Source organism: Ammodytes marinus (genome assembly GCF_949987685.1).
Source record: "Ammodytes marinus genome assembly, chromosome: 19".
Classification (NCBI taxonomy): Eukaryota; Metazoa; Chordata; class Actinopteri; order Uranoscopiformes; family Ammodytidae; genus Ammodytes; species Ammodytes marinus.
This window is the reverse complement of record NC_137223.1, coordinates 17809532-17836018: the sequence shown is the minus strand read 5'-3', so window position 1 is coordinate 17836018 and position 26487 is coordinate 17809532. Positions and strand designations below refer to the sequence as shown.

General features: G+C 41.8%; 2 protein-coding genes across 4 annotated transcripts in view; one reads left to right on the top strand and one right to left on the bottom strand.

Moving 5' to 3' along the window:
- Positions 1-4701, top strand: part of atad2b (ATPase family AAA domain containing 2B) — a 72982-nt gene extending 68281 nt beyond the window's left edge. For all 3 annotated transcript variants that reach the window (XM_080047875.1, XM_080047876.1, XM_080047874.1), the window contains exon 28: positions 1299-4701. In XM_080047875.1, the coding sequence (XP_079904001.1) occupies positions 1299-1340 (42 nt within the window). In that variant the 3' untranslated portion in view covers positions 1341-4701. The remainder of the gene's footprint in view (positions 1-1298) is intronic.
- Positions 4702-5360: 659 nt separating this feature from the next.
- klhl29 (kelch like family member 29) overlaps positions 5361-26487 on the bottom strand; it is a 214028-nt gene continuing 192901 nt past the window's right edge. The window contains exons 13-15 of the mRNA XM_080047433.1: positions 20519-20712; positions 9010-9154; positions 5361-6445 (exon numbers count right to left, since the gene is read on the bottom strand). Of these exons, the coding sequence (XP_079903559.1) occupies positions 6262-6445; positions 9010-9154; positions 20519-20712 (523 nt within the window). The 3' untranslated portion in view covers positions 5361-6261. The remainder of the gene's footprint in view (positions 6446-9009; positions 9155-20518; positions 20713-26487) is intronic.

Here is a 26487-nt window from a genome sequence, read left to right as displayed (position 1 = left end):
CCAAGCATTTAAAACCTGGTTAAACTATAGGTCTACAAATTTATCATTAAGTTATGTTGATGTCTAATCACACACAGCTCTGAAAACTGCAGAAGTTTGTGTCCTCGCGGGCTCTGAACAGAGCGGACAATGTTTCTCCTCCTGTTGCTTCGACATCAACTGCCACCCGCGGCAGTTGATTTTATATTTTACACTATTTATGCCCGCGACACAGACGTGGCCGTTAGCAGTTTAAAACATGACATGGGCTAACGTGCTGTTATGTTTGGCTGCGCACAGCTACTGATCCTGGGTCAGCCACAACGTTAGAGTGAATGTAGTGCAGAGCCGGTGGGATGCACGAGGCGGATCATTCTGCACATGCGTTAACAAAATTAACGCGTTAATTACAGAAATGAATCGCCTTGCATTAACGCGTTAATTTTGAGAGCCCTAATAATAATACATTATTTATTTATATGGCGCTTTTCTCGCACTCGGAGCGCTCATAAAGACATGACTAAGAAAAACAGCAAACTATTTACATTTGAGAAGCAGTACCCATGGGATTTTTTGGGAGATTCCTGATTTTAAGAAATTACCTTATGTCAATTAGCAAGAACAAATAATCATTCAGTCAAATTAATCATTTCAGCATCTTTAAATCTGGGCCTCACTATATGGGGGGTCCTTTACTACAGAAAGAATCACAGTGATTTACGTTACAGACTCATTCACTTCTTAGCTCAATTTAAAGCAGTTTATAAAATGTGATAATTACAGCTTTTGCTATGAGGGTGTACGGTGAGGTGCAAACATCTTAGCTTGTGCTTACTTGTTCTGACTAAAAGTTAATCTCTTGAGAAGTGTGAGTTTGCTTTTTTACTGTACAGTTTTTAACTTTGGTTGTAAATGTTAAAATTGGTATCTTGTAGCGGCGCCTGTCGCCCTGACTCAGCCATTCAGTTGAGAACACTCACACTGTACCATCTTCAAGGCATTAATCATGGTCTCTTGCAGGCTAGCATCCATCTCTCTCTTCCTCTGGCTCCGTTCAGGTTTAGTCAGTGTCAAACTCTGCCGTTTTCATGCTGAGAAAAATCGCCCGTCTCATTCCAGCACAGCTTTGCTTAATTTTTTGCATCATTTATCATGGTGAAAGCTGCTGTTTGCTGTGGGATTTTTCCAAGTAATATTGAAGCCTCGGTGCACGGATGCTTTATACACACACACACACACACACACACACACCTGAGTTTGCTGTGTTGGTTGATACTAAACAGTTTGTGTCTATGTGTGTGTCTCTGTTTGTGGCGCAGGAGATGGAGGAGAAAATCCAGCATTTTGATACATTCCTGTGAGATGGAGAAGATTACTCCTCGACAGCCTGGGACCACAAAGACATACACAAACTGAGTGAGGAGAGAGTGAAGGAGTCCAGCCCTCGATACACATGGGAAGAAAAAAAACACACACACACAAAATCCAGCACCCTCTTGCTGGGAGGGAACACACAAACGAGGACGAGATTGAGGACAGAGACATTCAAAGGTGCTATCGTCTCAGGAACCTGGCCAGATCAAGACCCATTCAACACAACCAAACTGTTGGAGGTGTGTCAGTCACACACACACACACACATACACACACGGTGACGGGCAACCCTGGTGCTACACGGGTGCTATTCTAACTTTTATCCATGCTGCTCTTGGGATTTACTTTTTAACTTGGACGACTAGCAAAACCAACAGATCGGGTGATGTCATACGAAACATGGCCGCTTCTCCCCGGAGCAGGCTGTGCATACACAATCACACACAACCTGTCACCTGCATGCATTAAAAAAACAAAAAACACATACACACACATACTCAGATCCTCACCAGCAGAAGTGTGAATGCAAAATGCCGCTAGGAGTAGAGATAATGTTCTGAATCACTGAACTACAATGCTGAGCCCCTCTTGCCCTGGAGTGGAGCACTTCATCATAGGCCAATAGTCACCATGCTATTATACAGCTCCTTTTTCCCCCCTTTTCAGCTACTTGATAAATTAAATAACTGAGCCACTTTCAAGGAAACAATAGTTTACAGAGAAATTTGAGTGTGAACACAAACCTGTTGAGGTTAGTGCAGCAGGACTAAAAACCAAATGTTGTCCCAGTCCATCAGATGTGAACATCTCCAGTGTTTGTCACTGGTGAACAAGAGCTATACAACCACCTCACACCAAGCATACGCTCACAGACCACCTCTGGCATACGGTCATAGCAGATTTTCTTGTCCTTAATAGTTATGTGGGAACTCAACCCCCTTTCTTCTTCTACATTCGCAGTATGAATGTTTTCCCTCCCGCTCAAGCTGTGCCCACCAGTAGATTTTCCTACCGACACCCCAGCCGAGGACCTGGAAGCAGTACAAATTGGATCGTGACTAGAGTTTGCACTGCCTAGTGTGTGCCTTATTTCAAAACCTCATATGAAACTCTGATATATTAAGCAGGATTTTTTTCTATTGACTTCTCTAGACAATGAACAGGCTCCAAGTTGGGGTGGGTCCTAACCACTGAGGTCACACTGACCTTGAAGCAAAAATAAATTATACATATATAGATATGTATAATTTATTATTTTATGTCAATACCCTTAAAACATATCTGGATTATGCATCTCAAACCTTGACCGAAAAAGTTAATTGACAACATTTGAAAATCTGAGGAATACAAAATACTTTTTAGATAATACTTACTCTGTGGCTGTTGCTTGCAAGAACCATCTCAAGAAATGTTTGTTCCATATTTAAATGTATTCATGGCCCTGTTAACCCCAGCCCTGTTGTGGAGGTCAGTTTCTCCGCCTGAGCAGACAGCAGGTGTAGGAAGAGGTTGACAGCACCTGATTTTATTCAGTTTTTAATATGCAACACATAATGATGCGAGTCAAATAATTGATGGTGCCAAGTGTTATCCCACTCACTCAGAAAGGTGCTGACATCACGGTGCCTGTTCACCGGAATCCTGTTGCGACTATGAATATGTTTGTTCTGTTAGGTGGGTCATGACAACCTATGTATTATGTTGTGTATTTCGTAAAGAGTTTTTTGTTAACCTTTTTTATACGCTTTGCTTGAGTTGAAACAGTTTTTTGCATGGGTTGTGTGAATCCATTATGAACAAGGCCATTCTAGTCAGTGCCCGTCACTAAAGGTGTATAATGCATTACCTGATTATCCGTATTTTTTCTTTCTTACTATCTCCTTTCAAATGTGTATACTGAATTTGGATTAATTTGTTGTTTTTCTCACTACCAGACAAGAGAAGATAGATTCTCACCTTAGGCCAAAACAGATGTTTTTTTGACTGCAGTAAATGAAGGTATTTACTGGAGCTTTCTTTCTCTCAAAGCACTCTTGTCCAATCCTCAAACCTCTTGGTGCAACTCTGACCCCAGCTCACCGCTGCCTTTTCTCAAATTCTAGGTGACGAGAGCAAAGACCATATGCAAACTGGCAATGACAGGTTAGCACTTGGACAACTGCAGAGAGAAAAAAAAAAACAACGCTACCTCAGCTTAATTTATTTTAATGCGGAAACTGTTTACTGGGTACAAAAACAGAATTTTTCTCTCCCCGAAATACAGTTGCAACATCTACAGTACCCTCTAAGGTACCAGATCAGAGCAACCACGGCTGCTGCAGTAATCCAAGAGTAGTTTATATATCTCCAATTGTTACATATGTTTGCATTTGAGCCAGATGATGGTTGCATACATTTTAAAGGATATTTCATGGACTGTATATTTTCTGCTTTAGTTTCAGGTTATTTTTTTTACTTTCAGTGACACTAAGGAGAAAGTCCTAGATCTGCTTCTCCTTCATATTGCCACCCAACCCCACTAATAGAGCATTGTTCCACCTTTTTACACATCCATCGTCTTTTTATTCAAATGAATTTTTTTGCAGATTTTCATCTCACGATTCAGATTATTTATTAAGAATGTTTTACACCTAATATTCAGTAAATTGTCTTTTTGTACATTTGAAATTTAACAAATGGGGAAGCATCACGCGTCCGTTTTTAACAATCTTGCTGAATTGCTTAGCGTTTGTGTAGCAGGTGTTTTGATTTGGCGTGTACGGGGGAATAAAGGGTTTACAGGTCTCTCAGGTTCAACACGCTACAATATCCTCTTTCAACTTTTCTATTTATTTCTGGTGTTTTCTTCGTTAAAGTGGTTTCAGACTGTGGCATACTGGAATAGTCTAACATTAGGGACAGAAGAGATATTTAAAGAAAAACTTAGTGTCCGTCTAGTAAATCCCAGGAAACAGGACCAGGCTAACTTTCAATGTTGTTCAACTTGTCTCCACTTTCTGCCAAAAGAGTTATTTTTTATGAATCTAAAAACACACAAATGGGTAGTCTAATGTCATACATTGTGATCTTCCTTAGTTTGGACTAACAACCAATTTTTGTCTGGTAGTTGAGACTACTTAGTCCAGTATGCAGAAGGAAAGGGTTTGTTCTATCCTGATTTACTCTGTTCTTCCCCTTTTTTTCCACAATTTAGTCGAGACTTTCCATAGCTATGTTGATTATGTTCGTTTGTGTATTTAACACACATGTTCGCAATTGTTACTTTAGTGTAAGTTATATTTGAAATGAAACATTTACTGTATTTCTTAAATAAAAACTGCTGTGATATACTTGAATAAAAAGGTTCAAACTAAAATTCAAAGGTGTTTTTTTTTTTTTTTTTTTAACTGTAAATTCTGCAGAGGGGGAAATCCACCCCTGTAGTTTGACAACCTGTAGAAAAGCAAAGTGCATTTCTTTGAAAGCAAATTGGTGAAACCATTCATTTGTGTCCCTCAAATCACAGCATGCTATTTTCATATGCGCAATTGTATTTTATACCCAGGTTCTGTGGTAAGTACACACCCACACTTTGAGATGTGATCAAGCTATTTACCAGTAGTAAAGCGCTTCTCCGAAAAAAAAACTCTTTACCAAAACAAATAAAATAATTCACAATGCATTCATGTTCTGGTATATGTATTAGGTTTCATTAACATCTTAATTTCTCCTTTTTGGGTACAGATTTACATACATATCATTCCAACCTATCTTTTTTCTTCTTTTTTTCTAAAAACATTTATACAGAATTGCCTTCAGGTTTTAAAATATACATATTTCCTTCCTGTATTTACAGAATACCAACCCAACATCACTTTGTGGGTTTCAATGAAACACATTGTATAAAACAAAATGAAGGTGGGGGAAGTAACTAATGAATGACAGAGAACATTGATCAACAGATAACTTGTATGAAAACGGTCACAGGTGGTTATTGTGCTTTTTCTTCCCAGAGGAACTGTCCATACTTGAACATCTGATCCACTCCCCCTTCCTAAATGTAATGCGGTCCTTGTACCAGAGAGCAAGAGAGGGTGAATCAAAGGTGGGGTGGAAACAATCTGTCTGGAATCTCACCAGAACTAAAAAAAAAAAAAAAAAAACACTTTTAAACCATTCCTAACCCCGATTTTATGGTTTTTCCTATGTTTAGCAAGTCATTAAAGAAACGGGGTTATTCAGAGTTCCAAATCTGTTTTCAAAATGACCCCATAAATCCCCATTCAATGTAGGAACTTCCCTTCCTGATACAGACGAGAGATAGGAAACTCTTCATATACAGCGGACTCTTTCACTTTTCTCTCTTGTCCTGTAGATGTCACAGCTCAAACAAGTTCATACACCAAAACAATATCAAATAAAGGCCTATGAAACCAACAGCTGTGAAGCATAATTCGCAAAAACAAGAAGAAAAAAAACGGACAGGCCGTTCAATGCAAGTCAGAGTAAAGTAAAGAAATAGAGAGGTGGTGGGTTTACAGAGTTATGGAAAAGACACAACTGAGACACTGATGACTTCACCGAAAAAAAGGAGCTTTTTAGTTTTACTAAGACGGGTCCCCCCTGTGCCTGCTGGATGAGAGGATGAACAACTACCATGATGACACATACAGTACTGGAGGTCAGGCAAGTCGTCACCTGGCATGGCTGAGTAGTTGAACATGAGTACATTCTGCACAGGGCTTAGGTTAACTGAGGGCGGATGGATGCTGGCAGTCAAGTCCAGACAAGTGGTAATTGACTGAGCGAATGACCGACCGACCGACCGACCGACCGACCCGGGGCCTAAGCTACTGTTCCACATCGTACCACAAGGCGGAGGCTCAGCCGGTGTTTGGCGTCGACCCAGTGTGTGATCCATAAAGCCCCTCAGCCGCTCTGTATGTACTTCTTAATGACCACGCAGCCGTGTCTGAAGAGCGGGCACGGCAGCGACTGCAGCAGCGTCCATGTGTTGGTGCAAGGGTCAAAGGTCTCCATGTTGCCCAGGGCCGGACCCTCGCTGCTCACGATGCCTCCGGTGGCGTAGATCTTACCGTCCAGGTTCACAGCACTGCGTAGTAAGGAAAAAGAAAACGGAATTTTTGTTTTTGTTCAGTTATCTTGTTACAATTCTAAAAAAAAGGCCTAGTTTGACATTTTTGGGGGAATGAATAGGCATATTTTAATTGAAGATGAGAATTAAATCTCACCCTCAACAAAATTGCTGTGGCACGGCCCTTGCTAGAGAAATAACTGTAGTTTATACTGTCAGTCGGCTGGGGTCCCGCCATTCCATTCGCACGTGGATTCAAATGACTTACCTATCTATACACGAGGGATTCATCGTGAAAAAACAATGCACACATGTAATCCGGCATGACTGATACCACCACACCTTCGCTGCTTACTTTTCGCTCTCTCTTTCTCACAGAGGCGCGTTAAGTCACCGCTAATGCAAACCAAACATTTCCTAGTGCTTCTGCTGCTGCTGTGGATGAAAAAGCTCTGACTGTGAGGAACAAATAATAAGTAATGAGACAGAAATCCATGTGAGGAAGATAAGTGGGTGAAAGCAAGTGTGAGCTAAAGTGGCTTTGATATTAGATAGCTATGACTCACAGCAGCAGGAGGAGTACAGCTCTTATTGTGAATGGGGATAAAACCAGAAGGGCAGACAGAAGACAACATCTGTCATACACATCATAAACATGCTGATTGTTGCGCTGGGGGCCACACCTGAGAGTGTTGTTGACACTATACACAAAAACAAACAACAGCAAGCTCAACAAGGTTACTTTAAAAAGCTCATTCACACACACACACACACACACACACACACACAACATTGCCTCTCGAGGGCAAAAGCGAAAACTAATGAAAAAGCAAATATCTGTACAAATGTGCTCATTTGATATGAGAAACAGAAACAGGAGTTTGTTTGCAGAGAGGATTAAAACTTAGGCTGTAAGCTGATTAGGGCTTTGTATTCCTATTTGGGTTTGGAACGATCTGCATTTACATAAGGTGCATGCTCAGACAGACACACACACACACAGGGCGAGCAACATGCAGTCCTTTTGCACAAATTCACAACACTGTCGGGGCTGAAAAAGATTATTACATAAAGCCTAAATCTACTCGGAGGGAATCCAAACTGGAGAGAGCGCAGGGGCAAAGCCTTGAGCGTGCTGCTCTTCCTGATAAACAGTGAAAGGGGAGGTGCAGGCCTACAGAGGAGCGGACGCAGTGAGGAGAGAATATCAGCTCTCCTGCACAGTGACCTGCTAGACTTCATCTTCCGTGAAAAGAGCAGGCACAGTAGATAGTGCCGTTAGTGACGAGTGTTTGTGCGTTTTTCTCTTTTAGCACCTCTCTCTCTATCTGTGTGTATTTGTTTGTTGTTCTCCCTCTCTCCCTGCATCTCTCTCTCTCTCTGTATTTGTTTGTTATTCTCCCTCTCTCCCTGCATCTCTCTCTCTCTCTCTCTCTCTCTCTCTCTGGTGTCAGACTTAGTTAAATGTAGCAGAACAGCTGCCTGGTGCGCTGGTGCAGCTTATCAATAACTGTGACAGGATGATTTATGTTATACATTCTGCACATAAGATCACTGTCTGCAATCGCTTCCCAAATGCATTTCGTGCATGATTCCTTCTTATACCCCCCCCCCCCTCCCCCCGTCTCCTGGGAAAAACAACAACAACAAGAAAAAACCCGAGCCTAGAAAGCTGTATGTGGGTTCATTATTCTGAAAACTGCACACTTCAGTAGCTCTGGCTGACTAGGATATAAGAATGTGAGCCAGCTGTTTTACATTTTCATTTATCTCCCATATATCAACCATTATGTGTCCACAAAAGGTACAACAGTTACAGGATTAGAATGCAGTTTCATGATCTTTTTTTTTTTTCAGACACAAACATTTCACTTACCTATGTGCGAATAAACGACTAAAACAAATGACTCAAATGACTCAAGATGAAAATGGTGTGTTTAAAAGCTAGAGTTAGCGATTCTGGAGAATGCTTGTTGACAAAAGCCCTTTGTCGTAATCAGCGAATATCTCCTCACAATCCGCTAACTGTCCTTACTGTGCGTGCGCTGAAAAACATCTGTCCTAAATCTGGTGTTAATACACAGCCTAGGCTCTGTAAACAGTTATGTAAACAAAGGGGGCCATGGTTGCTAAAGAAAGAGTCTAGGCAAGGTATTAACACTGATTTTTTTTCCAGCACACACATTGGTTGCCGATTAGGAGGAGATATTCACTGATTTTGACAACAAAAAAGAAATTCTAGAGAGAAGTTTGAGCTAGAAACATTCTTTCAGCCCACAGCTGGCTTTGTTCCGAGTTTGAATTAACTGGCCTGGATACATTTTCCCTTTGCAACAGTTTACCTATTTTATTCATGGACATATAAAGAATTTTTTTTTTATTAACACAAAGACAGATAACTAATAAGTTTGAGATTGACTGCACATATTTGTGTAGGCTGTGTAGGCGTAATAATGATTATTTTCTAATTTTTAAAAGCTGCACCCAAAACAGACGTGCAATTTGAGCTTTTGAACAAACTTCTAAATTCCACAGTGGGGACTTAACTTACATGTGGCTCTGCTACATTAATAATCTCTTACCTGCAGAACTGCCGAGAGTGATTCATGTTGGGACCAGCCTTGATGTTGCCTTTGTCTGGGTCATAAATAGTGGTGGCTCGAGCGTAGGCTCCTCCCAGGATGAATATAAAACCGTTTAGACTCACTGCAGGGGCGTATTTGTTATCTAAAAGGCATAAGAGGGAGAGAGAGAGAGAGGGGGGACGACGACAGATATTTGTTAAAGAAAGCACGGAGCAATTGTTTGAATGTCATTCACACACAGCAGATATTTCCATTCAGCATAATGGCATCAATTTGTTTTTTGTTTTCATTTTTTCCCCCTGCGGTCCACAGGCGGCATGCAAAAAATCATCATCAACATTCTCCTTATCGCTTTATAGATGTGCCATTCCCAAGATTGCTTTGGGAAGAAAAAACAGAATGGATGGCAAACTGGTGAAAAAGCGGAGTTCATAAATCATTGTGGCTTTATTGGGTTCTGCTCAAAAATACGTTTGGGCTCGGCAGCAATATAAAAAGAGTTACCTAGTCCCAATAATTCAAAATTGCATTACGCCTTCTGGCACATCCATAGATTTACAAAGAAAAAAAAAATCCATATGTATTGGAAATACATGAGTGAACAGGTAGATACAGCATACTGTATAATTCAATCTGATACAGTAGCCTACACAGCACAAGATGAAAACAGACGCATCGAAGCAGTGGCACCACTATAGAATTATAGATGATGGGTAACGGAATTGAAACAGAGGTTTTGTAGCGATACAATGCCACATTGGAAACCTGCAGCTCTGCAAGCATCAGCCCTGCTGTGTGGGAAGAGGAAATGCATTTCAAACTCGGAGGAATTTTCTCTTGAGCAGACTGCTGCTGGCCAATTTACAAGCAGCATGAATAATGCACAGACAGATACTCTGCCATGAGACGCCGGCCATCGCTGTTTTTCTGCCACACTGGACAGACATCCCTCACTGGAGACAAGAGGAGTAACGTCTGACGCCTTGATAAAGGCAGCAGGAACTAGTCAAGCACTAATGTATCATTCCGTGGCGGGCCGCCACACTTTCATTTTGCCCCGCCACACTTTCACTTTCACTTTCATTTTTTTTTTTTTTTTTTTTGATATATGTATATTTTACTACACCCTCTGCTGGAAAGAATATTGTGAGCTATCCTTCGTGATTGTAGTCACAGTTATTTGAGTACTAGTAATTCAACAATCTAATAAAACAAAAGGGCGCTTGTGTTCACTCTTTTGAGCCACAGGTAACCACCACCTTTGCTTAATTTTTTTGATGGCTCAAATGTGTATCATAGAAAATTATTTATTCATTAACCATTGATAAGTGTGTTAAACTCCATCTTAATCACCATTTATATAGGAATAGTGTTCCTCAAAGTACACCAGATTGATGCATTTAACATTTAAAAGGTATAACATTTTCTTCCGGGGGAGCATACGGACCTCCCTAGGGGGATCGGGGATCGGGGATCGGGGATCGGGGATCGGGGCCCCCCCCCCCACACACTTTCAAAAAATTCTGTGGGAAACACTGCTTCTCTAGTGTAGTAGAACCACCTTCCCCTTGTCTCTGTCCGTCTGTCCCTAAGGTTCTCAGAGGTGTTGGACGTGTTCAATTAAAGGTGGCCTCAGCAATTCTGGAAACTGCTTGTCATCAAAATCACTTTGTCAAAATCAGTGAATATCTACAACATACCAGTTTACAGAGCAAAGGCTGTGTACTTTTTTCCCGGCGCATAATCAGTACATACAGGTTGTAGATCGTGAGGAGATATTCGCAGATTTTGACAAGCAGTTTCCAGAATAGCCGACTCCACCTTTAACTGGTCACCTCCAGACTTGATAGGTGCTTCTGCTGTTCCCCAGACTGACATTCTGAATGAGCTGCAATGTATTATGTGTTCCAGTACCCAATGCTTGTAGCGATTTGTAACAATGAAACAAGGATTCAAATTCATAGTACTAGGTTCATGATTTGAGTGTCGTGCAGGACGTGCATGGTCTTGTTTTATCAATCAAATCATTGTGGAATTGGACACACATGCACAAGCCTTGTTTCCACTCTCACAATTAATCATAAATGCAGAAAGGCATTGTCGATACTTGCGCCTGTTCCACCACTCTGTCAATGAGAAGAACTGCAATGAAGTGCAATTTAAGTGAATGAATTGTATCCAACAGAGCAGCTGTCATTATGCACGTCTGTGGCTATTTATTGCACCCATAGCACCAATTCATCACATGTACCTGGAAACCATCATCGCGGTAATATCTCAATTATTACAATTAAACGTCAGATGGATGTTCAATTATCACAGCGCTCCCATTGAAACACACTTTATAAAAAGTACTTTATAATTCAGGATCAAATGAAAAGACCATCAACGGAGAAAGGAAATGATGGCCCGAATTCGGAAAAAATATTATATCGTTCTCGTTATTTAAAATTAAGTTAAAACATTAGCATTTGATTGAAATTTTAAAGATAATTTTTGTTTTACCCTGAGGTTGTCTGTATTTAATCATCTCCTTGTCATACCATCCACAGTAGGCTCTACAAAGAGGTGTCTGTGCCTTGTCTGCAGTACGCTATGCATGAGGTGCATACAGGTTCTCAGGCCTTTGGAGCACAAAGCCACGCCAGCATTGTGTGAGACTGCATTTAAGAATAGAAATGCTTTGAACTACGGTAAATGATAAGCTCAGAATGCTAAGATGCTAATAATCACAAGCTGCATGCAAGGTTCCATGTTACAATGGTTACCATTTAACTTTGGTGTGTACAGTAGTGGCCAAAAGTTTTGAGAATGACACAAATATTACATTTTCACAGGGTCTGCTGCTTCAAGGTTTTTAGGTATTTTCGTCAGATGTGTCTATGGTATACTGAAATATAATTACAAGCATTTCATAAGTATCAAAAGCTTTTATTGACAATTACACTGAGTTCATGCAACAAGTCAATATGTGCAGTGTTGACCCTTCTTTTTCAAGACCTCTGCAATTCTCCCTGGCATGCTGTCAATCAACTTCTGGACCAAATCCTGATTGATGGCAGTCCATTCTTGCATAATCAATGCTTTGAGTTTGTCAGAATTTGTGGGTTTTTGTTTGTCCACCCGCCTCTTGAGGATTGACCACAAATTCTCAATGGGATTAAGATCTGGGGAGTTTCCTGGCCCTGGACCCAAAATCTTTATGTTTTGTTCCCCTAGCCATTTAGTTATTACTTTTGCTTCATGGCAAGGTGCTCCATCATGCTGGAAAAGGCATTGTTCATCACCAAACTGCTCTTGGATGGTTGGGAGAAGTTGCTCTCGGAGGACGTTCTGGTACCATTCTTTATTCATGGCTGTGTTTTTAGGCAAGATTGTGAGCGAGCCCACTCCCTTGACTGAGAAGCAACCCCACACATGAATGGTCTCAGGATGCTTTACTGTTGGCACGAGACAGGACTGATGGTAGCGCTCACCTCGTCTTCTCCGAACAACATTTTTTCCAGATGCCCCAAACAATCGGAAAGGGGATTCATCAGAGAAAATGACTTAACCCCAGTCCTCAGCAGTCCAATTCCTGTACCTTTTGCAGAATATCAGTCTGTCCCTGATGTTTTTTCTGGAGAGAAGTGGCTTCTTTGCTGCCCTTCTTGACACCAGGCCTTCCTCCAAAAGTATTTGCCTCACTGTGCGTGCAGATGCACTCTCACCTACCTGCTGCCATTCCTGAGCAAGCTCTGTGCTGGTGGCAGCCCGATCCCGCAGCTGAATCAACTTTAGGAGACGGTCCTGGCGCTTGCTGGACTTTCTTGGGTGCCCTGGAGCCTGTTTGGCAACAACCTTTCTCCTTGAAGTTTTTGATGAAGTTCATCTTCAAGGCAAAGAGGGACTTTGCAATTAATTGCAGTTGAGCTGATCACTCCTCATTACATTCTGGAGTATATGCAAATTGACATTATAAAAACTGAAGCAGCAGACTTTGTGAAAATTAATATTTGTGACATTCTCAAAACTTTTGGCCACAGATGTAAGCATGCTAACATTTGCTAATTAGAACTAAACACAAAGCATAGCTTAGGTCCTGATTAGCTATGAACCTTAACATTATTTCAGAGTGGCCTTTTATTGTGGACAGTCTAAGGCACACCTGTGCACTAATCATGATGTCAGATCAGCATCTTGATGTGGCACACCTGTGAGGTGGGATGGATTATCTCAGCAAAGCAGAAGTGCTCACTATCACACATTTAGACAGATTTGTGAACAATGTTTGAGAGAAATGGTAATATTGTGTATCTGGAATGAATTTTAGATCTTTAAGTCCATCTCATGAAAAATGGGAGCAAAAACAAAAGTGTTGCGTTTATATTTTTGTTGAGTGTATAATCCAATGTTGGCATACGAAAATAAAAGTCAGGGCATCACCAAAGTAACTTGTGATTCATTAATGAGGACTATGACTGCCTGTTAAAGTTGCCATGGTAATCCTTCCAATGGTTGTTGAGATATTTCAATTGCGACCAAAGTGGTGGACTCCATGCTGCTACCGTGGCTAAAACAAAATCTCTAAATTTCAAAAAGCTAATTCAAGTGTTTTGTGATCACAGTGCAGTCATTTACACCTACTGAAATCCAATCCTAACTTCCACTGCAACCATCTGAGGCGTTGGCCCCGGGAAACAAGTCGCCACTAATTGGTCCTCCTCACATTCTGCCTGACGTGTTTATTTGCTTTTTTTGCATTCTTCATCTCATTGATATGCCACTGCCAGTCTTTTTCCGAGCGTGTGTGTGCAAACTAAAGCGTGTGTACACAATGTTTTGTGTTAGGTCCCATAAACACAGAACACTCAATTTCTCTGTTCCTGGCGCCCGAGGCAGAATAATAACAGGATGCTCTCAAAGGAACGAATCCTTTCTGTCTTTTTCCCCCCGTAGAAACTCTCACCGTTGCTTGCCTGTTCTGTCTGGTGGACCCACAGTAGGCAGCGGGCCTGAGTGCTCCGAGAAGTACCAGGCAGGTATTCGCATTCTCATTTGGCAAGCCTCGGAGGACTGCTGTCGGGGTTCAACATCTCTCCACTGCTTTGCTTTTGCTCTTATCCCCTGGCCTCCGACACGGAAAGCAAGCCTTTTCTGCTTCAACAACACTGAGATAGAGTCGAGAGCTGTGCACAAGTGTTGTCCGTGTCTGCTGAAAAACTTTTCCAATGCTGAGAGTCGAACCACACTATTCTTGAAGTCTCACAATGGATCCTTTTCAGGTTTTCACAGCTCTGAGGTTAGAAAACTCAGCCGAGTATACACAACTGACCACATTCTACATAAACAATGAATAAAAGGGAGACAGTAAAACAAGGGTTTTAACACAGCAAACTGTGATAGAAGTACAGCTGTGCCTACAGGGCAACACGGGCTGACGCAGCCTCCAATAAAAACAGCTTAGTCACCCAGTCTGGGACCCCTCGGGCTGAGGTCAGGAAAACAAGTACGCACACAAACACACACACACACACACCCCCATCTATGATGCAATTTATGGCTGCTGTCTAAACAAACACCTTGTTGTTCTCTTACATCCTTCCTTATCTGATTCCTGCATCAACACAGCAGATATCTGATTCTATAAAGCCCGGAACACAACCGCAACAATAACACACACACACACACACACACACACACACACACACACACACACACACACACACACACACACACACACACACACACACACACACACACACACACACACACACACACACACACACACACACACACACACACACACACACACACACACACACACACACACACACACACAATATCCCAACTCACTCCATTATAGCAATAGTCTATACTGTACACATCTAGATAAGACTGCTCCCTCTGATAAAGACTTGCGCAAACAGCAGTGATCATCCCATAGCCAGGAGTGATAAAGACAGTCTCCTCTGCAACATAGAGGACAAGGTGCAGGGCATCCTCCTCTTCCTTGGCCTCCTATGTCTTACTCACTAGGGAGCACAAGGGACCAGGAGGAAATAGGACAAAGAAGCTTCAGTTCTTGCTTCCAGAAGCTTAGATAAGATTACAACAAGGTAATTGGAGCAGCGAAAACTTCTCCCCCCCCTACCCTTTTATGTGGTGGAGAATAAGGGCAGCCTTTGAAATGACGGTCCACAACAGCAGAGGGACCAGAAGAAGCATGATGTACTTTAATTCATTGTAATGGATAGCAAGTGGACGGGGGGGAGGGGGAAGACATAGGACGTCATGTCCTATTAGGTATCTACGGTAACACACATGTCATCCACACCTCTCTCTCTCCCTCGCTCTGTCACTTTTGCTGCCTCCTCCACCTCCATAATGGCCCTTTCAAATGCAGTGCCCGTTCGGCGGATACGTCATTTGCGCGAGTCATTGTTCTGCTGTCAATTTCCCCCCCATAGAGTAGTCTAGGCACGGCGCTTTTGCTCTCGGGTCCCTGGAATTGACCGGTCATTGCAGACGTGTCTATCAGCAAAGTGGATGCAGGCTGCAGTTTGTTCGTGTGTGTGTGTGTTTCAACACGTCATCCATTTTCTCAAAGAACACATTTCCAATGCAGCTTTTTCACATGAAATGTAGACCCTATATTTGAATAATCTACTAGAAAACTACACAGATCGTGAAATAGTAACAACCAAATCTATAAAAAGAAGTTATGTGCAATAAAGTGGAATGACACACAAAATAGCCTACAGCCAAACTGATGTATTTAATAGTTGGCGGAGGAGCTTCTATTTGCAATGACACATTTCTTTTACAAGAAACTAATCTCTTACAGTGTTCAGGTGGGATGTCGGCCCGTACTCTTCCATACAGACAGTCTATGAATCTCGAAGAACCCCCTGGTGAATCTTTATCTTCAGTTCCTCCCCGTAAATGTTCTATTAGGTTAAAGCCCGGTGATTGACCGGGCAATTCAGTCACCTTTATTTTCTTCTGCTGGTGCAGATTGACAGTCTCCTCTGCCATATGTTTTGGATTAGTTTTTTCCCCCTGTATATAATCTGATTCATCTTCACTTCCGATACTTTGGATTCTGCCTCTATGAGGTGGGTACATTAAACAGGTTTTTTCACAACTTCAAATGCTTTTTACAGTACAGTAATAGAATTTTTCAGTGCATGGAAACTGGTGGTGGAGCGCATTGCCTATTGTTGCTTTTTTAATGTACTGGAATGTTAAGATTTCTTCGAGTAGTTGAGTCATTGAGTTATTAGCCATGTTTACTTTGGACTACATTTCCTATGAATAGTTGCACTGGGTAGATGTTCATTTAAATTGTCACTTTACCCAAATCATTTTCTCAGTTACCGTATGTTGGTTATGGTTTTGTTTTTTTAAGGCTGTAGATACTTATTATCTCCTTGGACTGTTTATAAAAGAGATTAGCTCCCTACTAAGTAGCGACAAACAACAGTTTTGGTTATTTCAAATGACAAATGCCTTTTTTATTTGTGTTTCTCTGTAAAATATTCACTGGTTAAAAGTGGGCAAGGCTTAATAAAAAAAAGAGATCTTATTTACCTCAATGACATCACGGTTTACCTAAATTTGAATCAGAAGGGTTGGCAAGTTGTTTTGTTACAGTAATTCAATCTGGTCCATGCTCCTCTGTGAGGCTGCGCTAAAAGGCACAACTGTGTTCTGAGCTAAATGCAAACATTGGCATGTTAATGTTATTACTATGCCAACATGATGATGTTTAGACTGTAATGTTTACTAAGTTCTTCATGTTGGTTTAGCACGTTAGCATGCTGGTATTTGACAATAAGCATGATTATTGAACATACAGATGGGAATTGGGAATCCCATTAGCCCGGTGGGTATTATTTGGTCAGGTTTTTAACTACCTTAAATGTTGCCCTTATGGTGGCACTGGATGAAAAGTCAGGGATAATCACATTTATTGCAGTTTTTCCTGAGAGTAACATGAATATTACGGACATTTGTAAAAAAAAGCAGTGACCCGACCGACACACATTTACATCCCTCAAACCATGCAGCTAGCATATAATAATAGCATATAATAATTAGATGCAGTGATTTGAAGGATTGTAGAAAATGTACCCATACCACACCGCCACATTATGTTGTCGTATGACAACGTTATTAGGGTTAACTGACCTTTCAAGGAATGCAATGAAGTTTCATAAATATTTTACTGCATGGAAGGGTGCTCAATGACGCTCCCATGTTTCAGTACATAGACTGCTCAGTAGACAGATATATTGAAGACTAAGGGAGGGATAAATGAGTCAAGCTGCAGAGACGCCGTGCATCTCAATAGACTTGTTGAGGGGACTATTTTTGGCCTGAGTGTTATTTTTCACTCGGCAAGAGATAGGAAGTCAGTCCTGATAATTGTATGTGAAACCTATTTGCAGATCATGCGGGAGATGGTCCATGCAGAGGGAAAACACACAACCCCACACATACTGTACGCATGCACACACACACACACACACACACACACACACACAAACAAACAAACAAACAGCCGCACAGTAGCAGCAGAAAACACACATGCTGTATTTGTGTCAGTCGATAAGACAGTGCTGAGAGACCTAGAGAGACGGCAGGGGGAAGGTAGAGAGAGATGAACAGGGAGATTAGAGAGGGAGAGCAATGGAGGAAGGCAGAGGGTTGATCGAAAAGCGCTCCCCACCCGCTCACTAAAATCATCGCCGGCCCAATTTCACAGGAAGCACTAAACCCGTCCATTATCTCTTGGCTCGTTGGCTGTCAGACGCAGGCTCATCTACACCCTGACAGATGACGGTCTGTCTGTCTGTCTGCATCCTTCCTTAACACACAGAGACTCAAACACAGACATGCAGACACACACATACAAACACAGGCACACACACACACACACACACACGCACGCACGCACGCACGCACGCACGCACGCACGCACGCACGCACGCACGCACGCACGCACGCACGCACGCACGCACGCACGCACGCACGCACGCACGCACGCACGCACGCACACACACACACACACACACACACACACACACACACACACACACACACACACACACACACACACACACACACACACACACACACACACACACACACACACACACACACACACACACACACACACACACACACACACACACACACACACACACATAAACCCCATGCACGCCCATGTGGACCCCCTGGCACGTTACATAATTCATGTGCTGTGTACCTGTGCCCCCCGGAGGGATGTATAGTGGATAGGTAAGGAAAAGTAATGTGTAACTGCATCTGTGCGAATGTGTGTGAATCTGTTTGTGTGAGAGTGTGTGTGTGTGTGTTTCTCACACGATTTTTTCTCTCATTTCTCCTCTGGCAGCTGCTCTGCCAGCCCTTTAATACCATTCAGCTCTCGCCCTAAACATTGCGCCTTACATAATTATAATTTCCCCTCGTAGTAGTCTTGCTCTGAAAAGACACTAATAACAGAGAGCAAATTTCTGGGCAAATGTTCCAAGGGAAGTGCCTGTGTGCTGACGCTTTAATGACACAAATTCAAATACATTTTTGACCCTTTTTTTTCTCTTTGATGCGTGCTGCTCTGAGGGTTGACTCTGCAGCAAAAGTATGCCACCAACTGAGATAATAACTCTTCTTAAAAACAGAATTTGCCCTGAGTATCCGTCATGTACCAATTCTAAATAATATAATCCAGCACTGAATATAGAATTTTTTTTATTCTGTGGAAACATTTAAAAAAAAAAAAATTCTGTTGCTTTAAGGGAATAGTTGGACATTTTGGAGAATATGCTTACTTGACTGGTGGAGACATAAACAAGAAGATTGACACCATTCTCATACCTTTCAGTTAAGAAAACGGCTGCAGACAGACTGGAAATAGGAAAACCCTTCTCACTAAAGGTAACAAAATCCTCCCATCAGATTCAAGATTCGATTATGTATTATTGCCATATTGACAATGTTTATTGGAATTTGTTTTGGTGAGCTCACAATGCAACAACACGCTCACAAGTCTAAAGCAAATAAGCTTATTTCGCCAACAATTTGAACTGTTGCTTAAACTTAAGTATATTTGTTAAACAAAGGCAAATTCAATAGCAATAATCCCTGTGCTGCACCTTTCAAGGATATATCATGGTGAAAAGAAACCCTGCCTGTGGATAGGATCTGCACTGGGAACAAAGCCGTCAGTGTTTTGAATCACGCAGAGTTGTACACCGTGTGTTTTTCCTGCTACCTTGGAGTTATGGCAGCTTAGTAAAAGTGTTTCTTCTGTTTCTGCGTCCTTCACAGGTCCCCAGTGGCCCTGGCTGGAATGTGGTTGCAGGTTTGTGCGGTGAATAGCTACAGAGTATGGCCAATAACATGTCGGGAGCTATGGTCGGACCCACCTATCATTCCGGTAATGGCCAGCTCATTATAATGATAGCAATAACATAAGGTATATGGGGGAAATACTGAGTAGGACGATAATAACGAGAAGGCAACAGGAATGGAAAAGGTCATAGACTGACCACTGATTGTTCCTTTTGCCAGGGGTGTGGATCAACATTTTCGATAAAATAAATGTTGCATTTGTGGAAAGTGTCTCTCTGTTTATGTTAGAACATTTTAGGGTGTTTTGTGTCTTCAATTGAGAAGAACTATGGGATATCCTAATCAAGAATTTGCCTTTTTTTTATCTTCACCAGAGCACACAAGAGACATTGCTATGCCTACTGCCATGTGCCAAAATGGAAATGCCTTTGGACATGTATGAAGTGGAAAGAACATTCAGCCTCATACAGTCATCTACAGTGTGACAATAGTTTGCCTTCAAATGGCAATCAGGAGTTATTCTAGTTTCAGCTTCAGAAGTCAAGCACATATGGATATGGAAGATGTTCAAGTGGGTGGAGTTGTGAGAGCACTGTTGCTAGGCAACCGGGCGACCATAATGGAGGCCCAAAGTCTCCTTGTTGCTCACTAACGAGATAGCAAGATGCAAATGACCAGAGATTAAAGGATTGCGTCCATGTAAATGGTTACACAAATGTTCATGAAATATGTGCATTTTCCAGTACATTACTAATAAAAAGCAAACATTAATTCTCATGTCTGGAATGAGACCAATTTAGCTTGCCAGCGGGGAATTCTCGGGAAATACAAAGGCATTATGAGGAAAGAGAAAGCACACATTGGGGGAATATAAAACCGCAATCTGGTATCCACTGGTTTAAAAAGGAAACAACAGCTCTGTCACACAGTACAGAAGGTGATGGTAGCAATGGGCTCACTACCCCCCGAGGACATAACATCTCAACACCTGTGTGTGTGTGTGTGTGTGTGTGTGTGTGTGTGTGTGTGTGTGTGTGTGTGAAAGACTGTGCATGCGTGCGTGCGTGTGTTTGTATGTGTGAGAAGAATGTTCGTGTCAAAGCAAGTCAGGAACATTGCACACTGTGGGTGATGCCACCTGTCCTACCTATCATGGGTGATTCGATGAAGCTCCAGGTGTTGCTCTGCGGTACAAAGGACTGGAGGACACCGGCCGAACGCCCAGCCTCGTTCACCCCTCCAAACACGTAGACCTTCCCTCCACACACTGTGGCCGCCGCAGAGTGCACCGGCTTGGGAAGAGGAGAAACCGTCTCCCACTGGTTGGTGATAGTGTCATACCTGGAGATAAAAAGGAGATTTGTTTATTGTAGGTGTTTATTTGGGGGGTTTGTCGGTTGTGTACACCTAATTTCAACCTTGCGTTAATAAAAATGTAAAAACCCAAAGCGAAATGAAGAAAAAAAAAGAAAGAAAAGATACCAAGCCAAGCTATAAACTTGAACTGAAGAATTATGAAGCCATGACTTGACCGCTTTATTAACCCATTGATGACGGCTGCTGCGCGATGCCACATTGGCTCTCCTGCCTGATGCTGCGTCGCGCAGCATTATTACTTTATCTAATTTTCATGGCATTCCCAGCATAGAATGCACTGTCATTGGTTCAAATACACATGAGGTGGGTTTTGTTGATTTTTTTAAGACTACGTGACCACCCAAAAGTTGTGTGGTTTGCCGAAAATCATGTCAATCAAAAAAAATAAAAAAATAAAATAAAACTAAATAATTAAAAAAATACGCCAGCTATGTCGGCGACAGAACAGTTAGTGGCGTTTGGTGCGCAGAATCAAGGTCTACTATAGACTACTGACGAAAATCACACAACACATTGCATCTATTTATTAACAATATTTAATATTTTTCTAATACATCTAATTTTGACGATTTTTTGAAATATTTGTTGGTTTGTAAGCGCTAAGGGAGCATGTTTAAATAAAACCTATGAACCTTAACTTTTAAATGTATTTTATTTCATGTTTCTATGTGCTACACAGGCTTAGATATTAAGGTTTTGGTAGACTTGACAATTCGTACTATTTTTTCAGAAAACCCTCAGGCATTAAGGACATGCATCCTAGATTGCCATAGTCATCAATGGGTTAAAAAGATCCATGACGAGGTGTCTTTAAGTATTTATCTAACGAGTCATGAACCAATCTCTAAAACTATGCAGCCATTCACACCCACACAATCCAATGGTATACAGAAACGCTGATTTTTTAAATTTCCCACAACCGCAGCGCTGAATTTCACTGTGAAATGCTCAGCTTTTGGCTGCGGGGCTGACAGACATAATTAGCGGAATGCCTACACCACCAGGGAAGATGAAAAAGACCAACCATTACGTACAATGACAGCAATTAAAGCAATTACAACAAAGCAACATATGTTGGGGAGCTACAAGCCATTAGTCTCTAGAGTTGGGCTGCGTGTCAGCGCCGAGCATTGGACCTTTTTCTCACTCAGCCCACTTTGGCACAGACTTCACTGAGCCTAAAATTCAGTCGACCCAAACCGGCACAAACAGACACCGCCAGATGAAAGGGCCTAACACAATGGCCACCTGTTTGTGAGATTGTGCCCTCGTTAAAAGTTCCCATGTATATTTCTTAAATAGGCATTCGTGTTGGCAGGGCGTGCTGAATGCCAGTGTGTTAAGAAGGGTTTACGTGTGTGTGTGTTTTCTCCCCCCCCCTTGTGTCTCCATTAGTTTGGTGTGTAGCAGTGGAATCCTGTGTCAATGGGCCACTGATCAAAGCAGCCGCGGCGACCGCCTTCCAACTAGAGTGGGCCTCATTAAAGTGCTGCAAACTGATCCTGGACCTGTGATTACAACACACACCTATTCCGACTGAAGCAAGCCTTCTTCATCAAGGTTGTCGCTTTGTTAGAAAAGGATAAAAACAGCTTTAAATGAAGAACTGTAGCCAACGTCACACAGGGAAAACAAAACTCACACATCAAAGACTGGGCAAATGCTTTACTGCCTAAAAAAAAGTAGACTCCCATGTCGTCAATTGAAGGCAACTTTTTCAAAGTATGATGTTTTTAACTGGGGTCAATGAGCTTCATTTGGTATCTTGCTGACTTTTAGCAAGCATAAAGGGGTCTGCTTCCTTTACTGATCTTTTATGATGTACCGGTCAAAAACATACGGGTATTTCAGGGATGTTTGTTTTTTTCGGTCTGCGGATGCTTAATTGCTTTATTGGCAGTATGGCACTGACCAAAATACCAAGCACTAAAGTATCATAAAATGTCTTTCAATGTCGTTCAATACCAAATTTCAATAGTTCAGGGGTTAATCTCATCACATCATGTCAGTGAGACAATAAGCATGCATAATGCTTGATGTGCCATGATGTAAAAGTGCTGGTGACTTGCTATGTGGAGGCATCCTGGAGAAATACATTAGGTAACGACATGGGTTATGCAGTATGCATCAGTGAGCCTAATATGTTGGTATGCACCTTTTCATTTGGAATTTGCATTGTTGTAAACATGGATTTCATAACATTGCTATGATAAAAGAAGTGTTCAGGGAATGATATCAAAGTCAAGGTATTGGTATCTGTATAGATATTGAAACATTTTGAACGATGCCCAGACCTATACTAGCCTGGCTCCGCCCGCCTACTTCCGGCCAAATTTTATTTTCCCTTCAGTAGTCAGTCTGGGTGTACAGCCCATTTCCCAGTTTTGCCGGAGATTTGACAGCCGGTCCAATCAGCGAACAGAGCGAGTGGCTGAGAACGATGACGCCGAAGTCGCGCTCCAGTTTCAGTTGCCAGAAGCCGGCTCATGACACACGTGACGACCAAACGTTATGCGATTGGTTGGCTAATCCAGAGTGGCACTGGGCAGATCCAATAGTTTTAAACTTTAACAGACACCGCCTCCATGAGTGAACGTTTGCCAATTACAGCACTGCCAGACCTTCTGTACAAATGAAATTAAGTGCGATGGTCTGGTAGCACCAGGCTAGACCTATCCTCTGGCATTCGAAATCAGGCTGAATATCAAATGATTCCTGGAAGCGCTGGTTGCATCCACCTTACTGCATGACAGGTCATTAGATAAAGCGCGACAGGAGATTGGTGAATTAGCCTTTGGGAATATTCTCTATTGGGGGTGTGATGATGTTCTTGTCATCAGCTGCTGCTGCTGCTGCGATGGCTTTAATTCACTGGCAGTCTGAGAAAGTGGTGACACAGAAGGCGCTCTCGAGGTTGACTCGAAACACTCAGAGTGCCAATTAGCACTGTTTAAACAGAGGGACACACACACACACACACACACAGGTTGAGTAACTGAACCCTGCTGAGATAGCAGGACTAACACGCGTTTCATTCTCCGGCAGATGTAATTACCCATCGGACCACACCGGGGGAGGGTCAGAAAATTAAGGATCAGACACTTCTGAGAGAAGCTGATTACACGATAGACAGAGGACAACAGGACTACAGCAAACAGCAGGTCACAATGAGAAAAGATAACAATACAACAACAAACACAACATATTTACGTGTTACAGTTAGCTGTAAAATGTCATGTCATGTAATCTCGTGCTGTTTTCTTTTATGGCGATTCTGACAGATCCCTTTCAATTTGGTTTGGTTATAAATTGAGTGTGTGCTACCTGCTCCGCACAAAACAGCACATACAAGTAGCAACTAGCTGGTAAACACAGTGAAGCATTTGGCTGTGTAAAAGTTAAATATATGTATTTACAGTTTGTAGAGACCAAAAACAATATTCATTCTAGAACACTAGGACTTACATTTTTCAGGAAGCCAGAAACACAACAAATAAATGCTAATGCTGCTCCATGTCAGCTGGCTTGTGTTAACAGGGAACTGTTTGCTACATTCACAACAACATATTCACGCAGTGATAATAAGATGCCAATATGTATGCTTGCAGGTTGTTCCTGGTTCCCCAGAATGAAAAAATAAATAATAATGCTATATATATATATATATAATATTGCAGTTTCAAAATGTGAATACAATTGTTTTATTCATGCATTTAAAACTCAAAACCCAGGCCATTTTCCTACAGGAGGCTGATGGTGCCTCTTTGATGAAATAACCAGATTACTATGTTTCTGACACAGAAAAACCTGACTATCATAAATTTGAATCACAAATTCAAAATAGCAAAAATAGCTCTGGCAAAACAAAACATAGCACTCTTTCATGCCACATTACCTGCACCATTCTACCTTTGTTAGATAATAGCGTCCCCCACATGACAGCCCCCATCTCTTTCAGAAAGAAGCCAATCAAGAAAATGGGTTTAAGGCGGCGTTAATACAGACGCGGCGCAGCTATCACGCATTCAAAAGCATCAGGAGTTGGAATAAAGAGGAACATGCGCGGGTCAGAAGAAACTCTGTGTCTCAGAGGTCACGAATCTGATTGAATTCATTACACTAGTGATTCACCATCAAGCGTTTAATTTGAACCGTGACATTGGGACTGACACTAAGAAGTTTCTCCAGAGTGGGTGTATATGGTTCGATTATATCTCCAAGGCAGAGGGAGATGGAGGCAGGTGAGACCCATTGGAAATAAAAACGCTTTGTTTATTACAAAAAAACAAGAGACAGTATCTGCTCCTAGTCAGACAGAGCTTTTGTCATTGTCACTCAGACCATATAGGAGTTTGTCATTCAACAACATGTTGCAATCGATTTAAAAAAAAAATTGCTCAAGAAAATCCTCTTTTCAACACGCGGGGACAATCATCTGGTAAATGCAGCTAGAGGTTTACAAAGGAAAAGAACAATGTAGGCTTATGTTGTTTTACGTATACGGGGAGATACAGAAGGAAGGAAGGGGAGACAGAGATTTTGAATCAAAAGGAAGCGAGGCTCTCAACTAGATTTGCCTCTGAAAACATAATCTGAATAAAGGAAGGAATTGTGCACTGCGCCTGACATGTCAACAAATGGGAATTATAATTCAACGTCAGCCAGGTGTACATGCGACCCACGCAGTGTGACTGTGTCGGTAAATGGGAAGTGTCTAATGTATCTCTGGCCTTCCTTCTCCACTGGTCTGTGTGGATAAGAACCAGAATGTCAGATAACAACAGGTGAAATTGCACAGATGCCGTAGCAATGCATAGTCACACCGGCAATGTTTGTTTATGTTGACAGCAGAATATCACTCTGTTGACATATTCACTATAATATTAAATTCATTGTTGGATTTGGTCTGTACATGGTTTTAGTGACAAAAATATAGTATTGTAAGTAGTTGGTCTTTGCTCTTGGCAATATTTTTGACATGCTCACACCATATGAGCTGGCGTGCAGGTCTCAGTTAATAGCTGGCAGGTGAGGAGATTGGGACACCTGACTCTATAAGCTTCCGCTGGGTGAGATTGGCTGAGCTAGCACTTTATCTCCATTCAAGTCTATTTTAAAAACTCACCAACAATCTTCGAATTTTTTTCTTTAAGATTGCCTTCATACTGCATCGCGACAGAAAGCTTGAAGGAAGATGCACTGTTGTTTTTAATTTCATATCGGCCCTCTTCAAAAAAAAAAAAAAGAAAAAAAAAAAAATGGAACCTGTATCTGGACGTGGGCTTTGTCACTCTGTGATGCCGTTGTCACAGACGAGCAGAGAGAACGTGTACCATAAGCAGATACAGTATTTCCGCCGGGGCTCTCATTTGGTAATATTAACTAGGAAATGTGCATCTGAGTCACAGACCATAAAAATTTATGGAGGCAGTATAAAGCGCCAGCCGTTATGCTGCCTTCCGTGGGATTCGCTCAGTGACATTATACACGTCGAAAAAAACGTTCGTTTGTTTTTTTTATTTATAGAGCAGCCGCAATGGAGAGGCCTTTAGATGCTATATTGACAAGAGGAACACGTATGAAAAGCATGAACTAATGAGGTTGATCCTATAAAACAATGGCTGCACTTTGCTGCGATGCATTGGATGACTGAAAACCTATAGGTAATGACTTGGCAGATGGTACATTTACACATTGTTGATCAAGGCCTCGTGAAGCACACCACATAACCTCCATCTT